Here is a 15876-nt window from a genome sequence, read left to right as displayed (position 1 = left end):
GCTGACCCTTGTCCCACAGCCTTTGAAGGGCAGCTCTGAGGGCAGAGATGGACAGTTCCAGCAAGAGCGAGAGCTTGGAGTTAACCACCGGTGGAGACAATCACACTTACTAATAGAGCTGGTAAGTTACAACCTAGTGAACAAGGCTTGGATTACAGAACAAACCGCACAGCAGGATTCCATTCCGCAATGCTGTCACCAAGCTTCAGGACCTTGGCCAGTTCCCAGAGTCTCTAAGGACCTGGGTGTTTTACTCTCAAAGGAGGAAGTAAAACTGTATATTTAAAGTCTCTCCCTCGGCAAAAGTTCTATTCTGAGGTCAACAAAATGTATTAAGTGTCAACCAGGGGAATAATCTCAGTATCACAGAGTGACAAGGTATATCAGATGTCCCAATGTCATGGGACTCCAGCAAGAGGTGCCAGGAGCATGCCTTGGGGATGCAGAGCAATCAGAAGTGGAGAAAGTTGGTCAGGGTCCTGCAGGATGTTTACAAGCTGCCCAGAGGACAAGTAAGAGAAGATCAGAGCGACGTGGAAAACACTGGAATCCCACAGCCCAGGGAGCCAGCAGAGGCCCCCTTTCCTGGTGGACACTGAATCCTTCTTCCAGCAGGCAATAGGGAGCCCCTCCAGAACAGAAAGTGAGCAGGTTGGTGCTTCAAAAAGATTACTGCAGTGAGAACAATGCGCTGGAGGGGAGCAGGGCTGGACGGGCAGGAGGCTGGTGCACTCATCCAAACAAGACGTGACCCCCAGAAGGCAAATGTGATATGTGACCACATGCCTCCCATCCTGCGAGTCAAACTCAAAGCCACATGCTTCCGCCCACAGAGTTACATGCTCTCTCCACTGTGCTCAAGGGCACACATTGTAAATCCTCGTATTTGAGAAATTCTCATACCGTACATAGTTATGTACTGAGGCTTTCTTTATCTTAGTAATTAATACAAGATCTTTCTATATTAAAGACTTTAATCCTTTTTAATGTGTGTTGCAAATAGTTTCCCAAGTTTGCCACTTCTCATTCCCAATGCTGTTTTCAAATGTAAAGTTTTCAACTATTTGTGTCCTCAAATCCATGATTTTCCTCCATGGTTTTTTTTCATAGCGTATTAACCAATATTTACTTTCCACAAACTGTTTTGTCTATTTAGATTTAAATCTGTTTAGGGAATTCATCTTCATTTTTCTTTCAAAAGATCCAGTCAGTTGCCTCCAAATTTATGAGTGAAACATTCTCCTCCCATTGATTGAAATAGCATTTTATCACATACATACATGTAGACATTCTACTTCATTCCACTGGTCTGACTTTTCTTGCGGGACCATTATACATACAGCATTAATGTAGCTTTCTGATTTTTTTTTAATCTGCTAGGGCAAATCCTTCCACGTTACTCTTCATTTCAAAATGGTCTCACTAGCTTCCTAAGTTTATATTTTCAGGTGAAACTATGATTTGATCACATCCTTCTGCAAAATTCCACTATGATTATTACTGGAACTACATTCTAAATGAATTTGGGTGATGCAACAATTGGTTTAAATGTCCCTCTCTTGATTAGATCCAGATCCTTGTAGCGGAGTATGACGGCCTTCTCCCTGGTACCTGGCACAGTGCCCAGCTGGAGGGAAGTCCAGTTCCCCGGACTGCCTGAATTCAATGTCCAGCAAGAGGTGGAGAGATTATTTTCCTCTCAAAGAGACTCCATTCATCCAGGAGACAGAAAGGGTAAGAAGACTTTTTGGGGCCTTAGTGGACATACGTCACTTTCGCTGGCAGGAAATTAATAATAAATCAAGGAGATGATGGGGTCTCTTCCAAGTGTTGCAGACCCCAATTTACACAATGGATAACTTAATGTCTTTACTTTGTGTTTTCTAACTGCTTGATGAAAGTGTCAGAGGAGTGCCTACCCTGCCGCCGAGCTCCCGCTACTCACCACTGTCACACTTCCCTAGCATAATGGTGCTAGCTTTGCAGGCGCCCAAGTCAGCCCTGCTAGAATATACGCTACAGCTGGCAAGGGCCTTGCTGCGTCCTTTCGTGTCCTTAGTGGTACTAGGCACTGTGCATGCGTCCAGTCTATCTCGGTTCATGTCCAACCCACAGTCAAATAGGCTTAACCTTGATGTCAGATCTTCAGCTGCGTATTTCAGGAACCTCTCCTTCATCTTTTTTTAATTCTTATTTTTCACTGAAGTACAGTCTATTTGTGTTAGTTTCATGTGTACAGCAAAGCAATGCAGTTACACACATCTCTCCTCCGTTTTAATGAAGTCCTTCCTTTAAGATCCAGCTGAATTCTTACCTCCTCCAGGAGGCCTGCCATCCAGCCAGCCCACCCAGCAGCCCGTCTCTCTTGTCAGTATCCCCAGCACCTGTGGTTATTTGTTGGGTCACAACCTCACAAATTCAGCCACAGTTGATGTGCACTGTTTGGCCTTTTTTCCCCTGGTTTAACGTCTCAGTGTTGGGGGAGGAATGGTGGGTGATGGGCGAGCTGAGTCTCTAGGCTGCCCCAGACTCCACAACGCCCTAGAATCTTGCCTGGGCCTGACTCCCACACTGGGAGCACCTGTGCGGCCCCCAAGGGAACTTGGGCTTGAGGCCCTGATACATAACGTTCATTCACAATTCACACGGAACCCTCGCACAGCGGTGTTGTGCGCTTGTGTAATAATACCGGCGACGTTTACGGAGCACTCACAGGAGGCCAGGCCCTGTGCTGAGTGCTTTACCTGCACCTTTGACTTTGACGACCACCCTATGAAACGGGAACTACTATTATTCTCATTTTACAGCTAAGAAACTGAGACCCACGGAGGTAAGCACCGTGCCCAAGATCACACACAAAAATTCCCCCTCAGTGACCTCCTTGAACATGGTCCACAGGCAGAGGTCATCTGGCCCAGGGGCCAATGGGGCTCACATCCAGCCCACTGCTCCACTGCCAAACCCTGCACCCATGGGTCCGCAGCCCAGAGAAACCTATTCCTGTTCTTCTGTAGGCAGTGTGCGAGCTGGAGACACCCCAAAGTCCTGGGAATGGTTTGTCTCTATCTACGTGAGGGGGTCTGGGGCCCAGAGGAAGGGCTCATAAATACTAATTAAATGAACGTTCTCTGACCTTTATTGCAGTCACGCAGTGACCAGCCATCTCCTCCACTGCAGGGCAATCACTGATGACACTGATGACAATCAACTCAATCAAGGGATCTCTACCTGTCGCGTGCCACCCACAGTGTCAGGCACAGAGGGGGTCGTAGGAATGAATCAGACACGGTCCCACCCGGCAGGAGCTCCCAGATCAGCCAGGAGAATCGTCTGCCTGTGTCCTTAACTCTTGTTTTGTTCCCACCTTTTCTGGGCAAGAAATCGACTCTCTGGGAGAGAGTGTGGCCCACTGGAGCCAAAGCGCCTGGGTTAAATCCTGTTCTAACACTACCTGTGCAGAAAGACTCACACAGCAGGCTCAAGACTTCCATCCCTTGAAGGGGCTGCTCCCAAGGCTGGGTCTTAGCTGGCATCTGGGAACCGGAATTTCGAAGGGTTCCCACCATCCCAATAAAAGCAGCTCACGAGGCCTAAACTGTTGTGCAAACGATGTGATTTACGCTGAACACCTGCTGTCCTTCGGGGAGTCTGGAGTCCTGGGATGTGCCAGGCAGAGGGTGCCCTCGCGCCCAGCTCCCAGGACAAATCCTGGGGACTCTCCTGAGCTTCCCTGGGAATGGAATGGCACTTCACATATGTTGTCACAACTTGACGCCTGAGGAATGAAGCATGTCCTGCGTGCCTCTACTGGGAGAAGACTCTGGAAGCCTGCACCTGGTACCCTCCAGACCTCACCCCATGTGCCTGTGCTCTTGCCAACTCTGCTTTGCATCCTTTCTCTGTGATAAACCAGCCTGGTACAACCACGCGTGCCGTCCTGTGAGTCCTCCTGGGGAACCACTGAACCTGGGGGTGGTCTGGGAACCCTGACACACTAGCCATGTGACCTCAGGCAGACTACCTGACCTAGGTGTGCCTCAGCTTCCCCATCCACTGAAATGGAGGGGATTTAAAAGTACAATCTGTCCCCCAAGACTGTGCTGAAGGCGACATGATTCAACCTGTGTCCTTTGCTTAGGCTGCCGGCAGCGAGAGGGCACTTAAGAAATGTGAAGTGTGATCATTTGGTGAATAAACATTTGATGAGCAAGCAAATGAGTGAAGGCACGAGCCGCGGGTGATCGAATGGTGAACAAAGATGGAGAAGTTTGATGGTGAACAGCAGAGGAAGCGTGGCTGCCCCTGGACGGCCCTGGGAAGATCTGGGAAACTCTGGGAAGACAAGGCGTGACCACCCACTGGCCCCGGAACGAACACTGCAGGGCAGGCAGGAACAGCTGAGCAGGCGCACAGGTGGGTGGGCAGGGCCTCAGCCTGTCTGGGCGCTGACCTACCCGGCCCGCCCCTGATGAAGGGGGCACCCGGGAAACTAGCCGGGCGGTCTCGGGCCAGGGGACCCCAGCCTCCACGTGCGCCTGGAGTCTAAGGCCAGCGGGGGCCCCTCCCCTCAGCTCCTGAGAGCAGTGAGAGGCCACACATCACTGGCAGAAAGAGACACGCCAGGGGCAGAGGCGGGCATCCGGGTCACACACTTTCTCTTACCGTTACCTTTTCTTCTGTTGTTATGGTGAAAAGGGCTTCTAGCTGTATTCTATTCTAGAAAAAGAAAAAAAGAAAGCACATCAGTCAGCAGGTCTCGGCATGGGGCACACGGGCAGTATTGGTGTGTTTCCGCCCCCCGTGCCTGGAGCTAAGCGGGCCTCTGGCTGTTGAGGGGCTGGGGCTTGCTGGGGCCTCAGAGTCCCTTTGGGGGAAAGGTCTATGGGACTGTGATGCCTCCTTCTCTCCCGGAGGCACGTGTGAAATCCAAACAGCAGCTTCCCTCACTGCCAAGACAGCACGGGCAGTGGGCCCCTGGGGTGAAACACACGGGGCTGGGGTCAGGCGGGGCTTCCAGTCCGCCCCTGCTCAGGAAACACGGGGTGAGCGTTGTGACTGCCATCTGTCCGACCGGGTGGTCTGAGGAGGCCCACTGGGAGCACACACTTCTCCCCACACGTGGAGGCAGAATGTCCTGCAACCGAAAAGCCATGCAGGGTTGTGTTGAGAGCGGACTGCCCAGGTCAGGGCTGGCCCATCACTCACCAGCGCTCTGTCTCTGGACAAGGTATTGACCTCTCTGGGCCTCAGTGTCTTCATCTGTACAATGGGAATTGTATTCAACTCTAGGGTGGCTGTGAGAATTCATTTGAAGAGTTCCCACATAGGGGGCAGTGCTATGAAAGTATTACTGCTATTGGTGTAGATGGTGGTGGCGGTGGTGGCGGCGGCAGCAGCGGTGGCGGTGGCGGTCTTCTCCTTGCAGATAACCTGGCCGGGGGACTTGCAACTGGACGTCCAGTGGGCTAGGCACCCCCCGTGTAATCCTATCATGGCCACTCCAGGGCATTTTCCCCTAACCTGATGGGCCCTGGTGGACCAGTAGGAAACCCCGGATCCATGCCCTGCAGTTGCTACTGGGAACACTGGAGTATCCCAGACGCATCATGGGCCAGCAGGACAAGCTAAGGGAGGCTCCAGAAGGAAATCAAACTACTACCAGCTTCTTTTTTGTTCCAGGAGGGAAATGGAAATTCAAAACAAAAAACAAAACAAGCCTTTAAAGAAGAGACAACTAGGAAGCGACCGCTTGGCCCCTTCTGCTCCGGAGCTGTCGGGGCTTCGGAACGTCCACAGCGCCCTGCGAGCTCCAGGCTCTCCTGACCCGCAAACCGAGGCCCGTGTTCGGCTGCCTCTGCTGCTCTCTCCTGCCTCTGGGTCCCTCCTCCCTGCGTTCACTGACTCCCAGGGTCTAAGCCGAGAGGGGCTGAAAGCGATCTACAGAGCTGTCTCCACCTCTTTACAAAACCTAAATCCTCAGCCCCTTGCTTCCTACATAAACTTCCAGGCTCGGGAAACATGTTTCAGACGACAGCCTGGAGTCAGAAGCCACGGGCCATGTGAGACACAGTGATGGTTTCATAAGGTGGGCGTGCGGTTGCTACAATATATTGTAAGAAACTTGAGACGAATGTTCTAGATTTTTCCTTCTCGACCTCTAACCTTGTATGAATTTGAGGTGCGTGCGCGTGTGCGTGTGTATGTATGTGTCCATGTCCACGTGCATCTAGGTCTGCACTTGTGCACATGTGTGTGAGAAAGCAGCTTCCAGACCCGACATAGGGCACTTCTGACGGTACCGCCTCCTGCTTTGGCGATGAGTCAGGGGCCACTGTCTTTACTGCCTCTCCACCGCTCTCACGTTGTTTTAAGCTGTCAGAACAAGAAGAGATTTGGGGGGGTCTTCTCACTCCTCTCTTTTTCGGGTTTGGGATACTGAAGCCCAGAGATGTGGAACTGCCTCTGAAAATACACCAGGGCAGTGCTCCCACCCCTGAAATCCCAGACACCTCCACACACCGACTTGGAGGATTTCATCCCCTTGGGCACCTGTAGTTTTAAATAGCTCCTTTATTCTCCCATTTGCAGTGTGAGCCTCTGCACGGCTGACCGCCACGCAGGGCAGACCAGGGTTCTCACCTGGGGTGGACATGAACCTCACTCAGACTTTGGGTCTGACCAGTTTCAGCCCCAAACACACCTGGCCTTCTTGTCATCATGTAGGAAGGCCTACGGGTCCCTCAAGGAAACCGAAGTCCAACCGGGTGAACCGATTAGAGAATGAGGCACGGGAGCGCTCACTGTCACCTAAACTTACCCCTCAGCAAACGCTGGCCTCCCATGAGCTGCTGCTGAGCAGCAAAAGGAAGGGAGACGCTGACGCTCTACGGGCAGGCAGGCAGGAGCCTGGAACACATGCCATGAAGCCTGGAGCTCTGGAAACTCCAGGGGGGCTAGGGGACCCTCCACTCTGTCCAGAGAACTGCCCAGAGAGCCCCTGAAGGCTTGGAGGGGGAAGGAGAATGCAGTCCATTTGCAAAGAGAAAATCATTTCTCTTATGCCCACAAAAGACTGGAGGCATTATGAAACAATTTCCCATTTACAGATAAGAAACCTGAGGCTCAGAGAAGTTAAAAAAGAGAAAGCACACCTGCCCAAGAATCATTAGTTCACAGATCTGTTCATTCTTTCACTCAGCACATTTTCACTGTGCACCTAGCGTGTGTGGGGCTCCATTTCAGGCGCTAAGAACACAGCTGGGAACAGGGCCAACGAGGTCCCTGGTCTCACGGAGCGACCTTCCAGTGGGAAGCAGGGGGCTCCAGGGGATGGAGTCCATAGACACAGACAGGCACCAAGCAAAGCAATGGGCAGGAGCCGTCAGGGCGGGATGCCGGGAAGGTCGCCCTGGCGTGAGTGAGGGGCTCCTGGACCGCACGCTTCCCGCTGCCCCAGCAGCCTCACCAGGCACCTCCGGGAGGCGTGCGGCCACCCTGGCCCGACGTCCTCATGCCCCTGAGAGGAGGTGGAGGCTCCCGGTGCCACTGGGTTCCTGAGTTTCTCGCTGTTGGTTTCTGACTGGTGCCTTATCCTAAAGTCTGATTTTAACATACTCAGTTTCCTGTCCTTTGAAACCAGTTAGGTATCTCTTCTGGGCCATCTTCTCTCCATTTTTTAAATCCTTTTTTGTCCTCTGTTCTTCACTCCACACTTAATCGTTTTCTGAGACATTTGTCTTCTCTGACAGTTTTGTATAGTTTTCTTGTATCTGGTCTTCATCTTTGTGGTATTTTTCATTTTATTCAATTTTATCCAGAATTCTTTTCTTACGGCAGCAGAAATGCCACACACAGGCCCTTCGGCCTTTTGGCCACTGGGGGGTCCGATTTTGATTCTGTCACGTGGCTGGGCAGTCACACTCGGAGCCTCATTTTCCTGATCTATTAAAAGGTACTTTCCCCAGAGGCTGAAGCCGGAACCACGTGGCCCCAGTAACTAGAGCACGAGCGCCTTTAAGACGAGGACGGCTCTCCTCCTCTGCATCCCCAGGAGGGCACAGCGCCGGGCATGGGCCACGCAGCCAACCACACTCACCGCCCACATGGATTAACAGAGAGCGGACTGGAAAATGAAGGTGCTAACAGTAATAGTGTTACAGGCTGAATAACGTCCCCTAAAGCCCGTATGCTGAAGCCCTGGCCCCCAGAACCTCAGAATGTGACTGTGTTCGTGACAGAGCCTTTACAGACATGATCAGAGGCTGGGTGGGCTCTAATCCCATCTGACCGGGGTCCTCCTGAGAGGAGGCGACCAGGACACAGACACTCACAGAGGGACGACCACGTGAGGACACAGGGAGAAGACGGCCGTCTACATGCTGAGGAGAGAGGCCTCAAGAAGGGGCCAACCCTGCCCCCACCTGGATCTGGACCTCCAGCCCCCAGAATGGTGAACAAACAAATTTCTGGCGTTTTGAGCCACCTGGTCCACGGTGCCTCGGCAGCTTGAGCGAACCAACACCAGTGGGAACTCCTGGTTGAGTGCCCGTCATGCACGGGACACAGTGCTGAGAAATTCACATCTAGTGATCACGCATCTTCATAATCAGGCCCAGAGAGGGTACGTAGCTACTCAAGGTCACCAGGAGCTCCGAGGGAGCCTGGTTCACGGTAAAGTGTGTGAGGTCCCAGGGCCCGTGCACTTCTAGAATTCGGTATCACTGAAGGAAAGGAGGAAGGGAGGAAAAAAAGAATGAACTAGCAGATACTGTGCCCACAGTTTCTAAAGCAGCAGGACAGAAATCAGAGGAACAAAGGCAATACCGGGGATGAAGTCTGGAAGGAGAGCCGGGCAGGCAGCATCAGGACCTCTCCACCCTTGACGTCTTCCACCTCCAGCAAGGCTGTGTAGCTGACCGAAAAGGAGTCCCCGACTGTTCAGAGAGAAAGCACATGCGGGTGAGGAGAGGGGCCCCAGTCACACCCCAGACACAGCCGCGCAGAGGAGGCCCGCGTCGCGGCCGACGGCGCAGCGAGGCCCCTCTGACTCACATACTTATAAGCAGGCAGAATAAACTGGGCAGGCATGCTCACCCCCTCCTTTTTCACTAGGAGGGGGTGTCAGCAGGTGCAAGGAGCTTTACCTGCCCCTCTGCCCCCACCCAGAACTCTAGGCTATGGAATCCTTAGGATTTTTGTTTTAAACGTCCTCAACATTTACATTTTATTTTTATATAACGATAAAAGCTAGGATCATAAAGATACGGTGATAAAGACAAAGCTGATGAAGCGATAACACAGGCGAAGGCCACTCATCAGACCTCTCCCTGGCGTGAGACTCTATCACCCTCAAAGCATCTGCAGGACGTCAGCCCAGCTGGTCTCCAAACCATGCCCTGAGACGGACGGAGATTACAGTATTTCCTGCTGCGGACACAAAAGGAAAGTGAGACGGAGAGAGGGGAAGTGACTCGCTTAGGGTCACCCAGTAAACAAGTGGGAAGCCACCCTACCCTCTTGGGCCTGTCATCTTTTCTCTAAATGACCATGACTCTGATAAAAAAAAAGCAAATGACCATGATGAGGATGACAATATTGCCAGAGTGTCAACAGGCTGGGGTCGGATCGGTCATCTGAGGCTACACTTCTATACTTATCCTTTGGGAAAAAATTTCCTGCCCACTAAGTTGAAAACCAGTGTCAGATCCCTTGAGATCCTGGTGAGTTCACGAACACAACTGGGATCCTGCCCTCAGGGCACGTAGAGCCTTGGAGGCAGAGGCATGCGGGCATTCGTAGCAATTATAATACGGTAGTAAGAGTGAAAACAGTTGCCGGGGGTTAGGAGAAGGGGCGACGGGGTTGCTGTTCAGTGGGGAGAGAATTTCAGTTACACAGGATGGAAAAGTTGTGCAGCTCCACTGAGCACAGGCGTACAGCTAACAATGCCGTCCTGCACACTTACAAGTTTTTAAGACGACAGCTCTTATGCTATGTGTGTTTTTACCACACACACACATAAAAATAATCACAACAGAATAGCCTCTGACTCAGCAGCACTTTACAGAGGCCAGATCGTGTTGCAACGGTGCTTTTCTCTGGGGGAGGGTATCGCTCAAGTGGCAGAGCGAAGGCTTACCACGTGCAAGGTCCTGGGTTCAATCCCCAGTACCTCCTCTAAAAGGAAAGAAACCTAATTACTCCCCGCCAAAAAAACAAAGCAAAAAAACTGAAAAAAGCATGAATAAACTCCCTTATCCCAAATTCAGGGGTTCAGGGAGGAAAGTGCTGGTTCTCGTTATCATGTGTGACACCCGGAGGTCAGAGAAATTAGGTGGTTTCTGAAGGCCAATACCACCTTAAGAGTTGGGGGCTGGGATTTATTTTGACATCATTGAAAAGAAAGGCACTAAAGATCACTTAGCTGGGAAACATTCTGACACTGCTTAAACCAGAGCCAGCAGAGATCGCCACTTGTGGGCCAGCTCCACTGGCAGCTTCCGTCAGCAAGGTGGTGTTAAGAAGGGTTCTGAGGCTTCGTCTAGGCTCAGAGAGAAAGAGTGGCGGGACTGATGAGCGGCGTGGGCCACACGTGTGGAAGCGGGGAGGTCGGAGCGAGTCCTCGGCACGTGAGATGTGAGATCCACCATACGTAATGGTCACGGCCTGGATGGGGGAGCCAGACTGTCTGAGTCTGAAACAGCCTTGACTGCCAGCCCGATGGCCTCAGGCAAGTTCCTCACCGCTTGGGTCTTTTCATCTGTAGACGAGGTACCCCCTCAGAATAAAAGAAGTCTCACCTTCCCAGAAAAACTGACAGCTCTAGAGACAGAGGAACAACTGAATCCCAGAATTGGTTTTAAGTCTTCCTAATGAAATAATGACAATTCGCCTCAGGAAACACACCTCCGAAAGCCAACCAGGGACGGCATCATGCTCTGAAAGGCAACAAATCAGCAGTGGAGGTGCTCCTGTGACCACTCCTGACAGTGCCTGGACGTGTCATGAGCGAGCTTCCAGGGCCGATGCCAAACCCCTCTGTCCAGCACTCCCCAAAACAAGCTCTTCCTTTGAGTGAGTGATGGAGATTTTGGTCATCGGGTGATGGATATGCCGGCATGCTCTATGAACTCGATCTTAGTGTATGTTTGAAATTTTTCATAATAAATATTGAGTATATCTATTTTTAAAACTCTTCCCCCAAATCCCACCTCCCTCTAACTTAAGTGACAAACCCAGTTTCCTGGCTGCGGACACTGAGCAGCAGTCTCCTCTGACACCCCGAGAGCAGCATCCGTTGTGAGGATGCACTGTGTGAACACGTCACGTGTCTAAGGCTATGCTGGCCACATCTCCCATGCTCTGCGAGCATCGGTGCGTATTTTCAGCATTTTCCACCCCTGACATTGTACATGGCGCTCTTACCTTGCAGAAACTTCTTCCTGAAAGCCTGGAACCCTCTTGAGGTCTGGTTACCAGTCGATTCCCTAACGGTCAGGCCAGTGATGTTGTCCAACAGGAGCAGATCAGAGAGGTTGGCGGCCGCGGGCGTCCTGGTGTTGTTCACCAGCAGTTGTATGTGGGCCACCGGCCACTCGCTCTGCGAAGACACCCAAGACAGGAGGTGAAGTGAGGCCAGACTTGCCGGCAAACCCAACTTCCCAAAATGAGTCTCCGGCTTGACTTGCGCCCGTTAGGTCTTTAAAGGGCAGGAGGATTATGGTCTCACAAAGGTTCTGAGGATTTATCAGGTCTGACTTCAAGGGCCCCAGGAGAGTTTTGACTTCTGCTTGCCAAGCTGTTTCACAGAAACCAGGGCCCTGAAATGCAGCGAAATCATACCCCAGAGTAACTTTGAAGAAAAAGCACCCGAGCACAGACCCACAGGCAGGCTGGGGAAACTGACAACTGGGGTCACCAAGGAAAGCAAACAGTGGCTCCCTCTTACTCTATTCTTTTGAAGATTCAGCCCCAGCCAGGCCAGGGCCTCTGACTGCCATCTGATCTCCAGGACCGCAGGTCCCAAGCTGGACTCCAGCCTCCAAGCCAGTCTCCCCCATCCAGGTTCTGCCCGGCCATGTGTTCGAGTACCTCAGCTGGTGGAAGCCATCCAGGGGTCCAGCCGCTGGGCTCCCCAACAGGCTTCTGCAACCCTGCCCTGCCCCCTCTCTCTAGGCCGCATCTCCCAGCTCTCCTGCCCCTTCTTCACCCCAGTTCTGCTGAAAGAGATGCAGGAGCTAAGAGAGGGAAGCCACGCATGTCCCAAGAGGAGTGAGCTTTGAAATGTAATAGTGAAAAGAGCAAGTTGTAGAACTTGGTGTACAGGATGCACGGGCACCTGTGTAGAAAAGGGGAAGAAAAAAGTACGTGTATGTACGTGTGCATGTACACACAGCTACACGCATGTACACACACATGCTCGTAACTGCACGCATGGGCCAGAAAACAGCTCTAGGACACGAGAAACTGGTAGCACCAACTGTACTCAGGGAGGGGAGCCAGACAGCTGAGAGCCTGGGTTAAAGTGAGGGTTATGCAGACACAGGAAACAAACTTCAGTTACCAAAGGGGAAAAGGGGGGACGGATAAGTTAGGAATTTGGGAATAACAGACACACACTGCTATATATAAAATAGACAACCAACAAGGACCGACTGTACAGCCCAGGGAACTATGTTCAATATCTTGTAATAACCTATGGTGGGAAAGAACCTGAAAAAGAATAGGTTTATATATATGCATATATGTAACTGAATCACTTTGCTGTACACCTGAAACTGACACAACATTGTAAATCAACTATACTTCAGTAAAAAGAAAGAAAGAAAAAAAGAAGAAAAGAAAAGAAAATGACGTTTGTGCAGTAAAGGGTTAACTCAGCAGGCTGGGACTGTCCAAACGCTGCGCATCCCAAAATGAGGGCTGGTCCTGGACCAGCTCCTGGGAGATTGACCTCTAGAGTCTTCAGAACGTCCTACCTGGTGAGATTGTCTTCATATACCCATGGCCTTGGGCCACACCAGGAGTCTACGCTAACAGTGTGATTCGTGGCGGGGGCCTTGGGCCCAGCGTGACCTCTGGAGGGAGGGAAGGGAGATTGAATAACCGAGGTCAGCGACATGAGCGTTCCGCACCAACGTGACTGGTCCTCAGTAAAAGCCCTGGACTCCACAGCTCAGGAGAGCGCCCCGAGTTATGTCACATGTCACTGCTGGGAAACCTACATGCTGCCCCTGCAGCTCCGCCAGGAGGAAACAGGGCTGTCTTGGGCCGGCGTCTCCGGAGCTCTGTCTAATGTGCCTTTCGCTTTGCTGACTTTACGTCATTTGCTGTAATGAACTGTAACTGTGACATCAGCTGTTCTGAGCTGAGTCCTCTGAAGGAGCCACTGAACCTGAGGGTGGTCTTAGGGACCTCCCAACACAAGGACAATGTGAAAGCCATCTCATGAGATTAGTAAGGATCAAAGACCTAAAAGACATTAAATACATTTTTAAGCTGTCAAGCATCATATAAATGTTAAAATCTCAGAGAAAATATACACTCTCTTTCCCATTTTAAACAATGACAGAGGATTTTCACTCACAATAATTATACTGTTACCAAAAAACCTCAGTCTTGGTGCTGCCATATAAAATATAAGGTCCCTGCGGGTCAGCCCCTCCTCACCCGTGCTCAGACGTGGCTGGATAACCACGTGACTTGCCAGCTCCCAGCTAATACATGATTTGGGCAAATTCAATTATTTCCTCTTTAAGTCTAAGCCACCCATGAACACTTACCACTGCACATTTCTGAAAAATGACTCCATTCTCAGAAGTTCCTTGAATGTCTCTTGAAATGTCCCCATACTACAATCAAATACAGAAATTATTAGAAAATGAAAAATATTTCATGCTACACTTATAAAGCTTTTAAAAGCAGGGTGAGCAGGGTTGCTTCTGCTGGTACAGTAACTTTCTTCAATCCTGAAGATTTTTTCAAAAAGAGTGTGTAAGGACTGGAACTTAAAACCTATGAGGAAAGAAGGATGTGGACCTGTGCTGACACTGGGGCTATGTCCTGCTCCTGGGTAAAGGACACTGTTGTCACAGGGACTCAGCAAACCAGGGCTTACATTTCAGTAAGCAGCATGTTTGCAGAGCTATGGAAAAACCCTTTAATGACCACTCACAGATCCTGTGTGTCCCCTGGCTGTCACTGCCGGAGCATATCAGCCACACAGTGGGGACAGAGGAACATGGACCCCAGCACGTCCGGGAGCCTCCTGGGAGCTGGATCCACCATCAGTGAATGGAGAATCTGGGTTTGGCCTCTTCCAACCCTGTGATGACTGCCCTGGAAGGGTATCAATAGAAAGCCAGGGCTGGCCTAGCTCCCGCGGCCCCTTGTAATCACAACGGATGCTGGCTCCTTTCTGCCCTTGCCGTGTGTCCTGAGATCCCAGTGCTGCGGTACAGACACACCATTTAAACCAGGCAGGACCCTGATCTCACCGAGGAGGCTTCCCTTTGCCTCGCCTCCCCGCTCTCTGCCTGCCCACCCCCACCTCTGAATCACAGACCACAGCAGCTCTCAGTGATACCGACAATCAGAGCAACATCAATTCTTTCCCAAGTGCAAGGCGTATGCCCATCCCTGTACACACATGAATTCTATTTCTCCCATTTTACAGATGAGGAAACTAAGGCTCGGGAAGGTTAAGTCACTAGCCCAAGGCTGCACAGGCAGGAAGCTTGGACTCCATCCCCACCAGTGTGTCTCCATATCCTGTGGTTCCTCCACAGCGCACATCCCCTCCCCAAAGCATGAGCCTCTCACTGGACAGAAATGAGCGAAGACACAAAGAGTGGAAGTGATATTCCCGAGAACACGCTGACCACAGGCAGCAGCGCGAGCTGCCCGGGCCTCTGATTCCGGTTGAGCATTCTGGCCCCCACCCCACCCTAATGCTCTGACGTGCCAGGACCCTGATGAGTCTTTGAGAACAGAGATCTGGCTTTCTATCCTTCTGGTCCCCACACAGCATCCTGCAAACAACAACTGAAGAAGCACAGCCACTGAACAGACAGAGGAGGGTGATGGGGCACAGAGGTGCTGCCGTGGGAGGGGCTGCGCCACCTGTCGCAGGAGAGGGCTGGACAGAATAAGAGGACCGCCTTGGTGGGGTGAGTGGCTACTGCACATCCTGAATCCCAGAACCTGGGAACAGAATGTGACCTTATTTGGAAGGTCTTGGAAGATGTAATTAAGCAAAGGCTCTCAAGACGAGATCATTCTGGATGTAGGTGGGCTGGATTGAGGCAGGCCAGAAATGCAATGCCAGGGGTCCTTAGTAGTGACAAAAAAGGAGAAGACACACACAGAGAGAAGGGGCCATGAGAAGGCGGAAACAGAGTGTGAGAGTGAGCGGCTAGGGCCAGCTGGCTGTCAAATGCGTCCTGATGTCACTGCGAATGTGCTCTTTGGATGAGATCAACATTTAGGTCAGTGGACTTTGAGCAAAGCAGATAACTGTCTATAATATGGGTGGGCCTCACCCAATCAGTTAAGGACTTCACAAAAAAACACTGAGGTCCCCTGAGGAAAAGGGAACTCAGTGGCAGACACCGTTCCAACTTGAGCTGCAACATCGGCCTGCCTTGCAGATTTTGGACTTGCCAGCCCCATCACCACATGAACAATTTCTTAAAATAAATCTCCCCCGCTGTCTCCCTCACATATGCGCATATATATATACGTGCACGTGTGCGTGTGTGAATGTGTAAACACGTGTATATACACACATCCTGCTGGTTATGATTCTCTGGAGAATCCTAATACAGAGATTGGTGTGATGCGGCCAGAAGCCAGGAACATGACCGGAAGCTGAAAGAA

General features: G+C 51.3%; 1 protein-coding gene across 8 annotated transcripts in view; it reads right to left on the bottom strand.

Annotated features, from left to right (window-relative positions):
• Positions 1 to 15876, bottom strand: part of EVC2 (EvC ciliary complex subunit 2) — a 122425-nt gene that overhangs the window by 92094 nt on the left and 14455 nt on the right. For 7 of the 8 annotated variants that reach the window (XM_032493802.1, XM_032493801.1, XM_032493773.1 and 4 more), the window contains exons 4-7: positions 13782 to 13850; positions 11425 to 11599; positions 8824 to 8933; positions 4663 to 4716 (exon numbers count right to left, since the gene is read on the bottom strand). In XM_032493802.1, the coding sequence (XP_032349693.1) occupies positions 4663 to 4716; positions 8824 to 8933; positions 11425 to 11599; positions 13782 to 13850 (408 nt within the window). The remainder of the gene's footprint in view (positions 1 to 4662; positions 4717 to 8823; positions 8934 to 11424; positions 11600 to 13781; positions 13851 to 15876) is intronic. The other variant, XM_032493765.1, reaches the window with a different exon arrangement.

This window comes from Camelus ferus, chromosome 2 (assembly GCF_009834535.1).
Source record: "Camelus ferus isolate YT-003-E chromosome 2, BCGSAC_Cfer_1.0, whole genome shotgun sequence".
Lineage (NCBI taxonomy): Eukaryota > Metazoa > Chordata > Mammalia > Artiodactyla > Camelidae > Camelus > Camelus ferus.
This window is presented reverse-complemented; position numbering and strand designations above follow the sequence as displayed.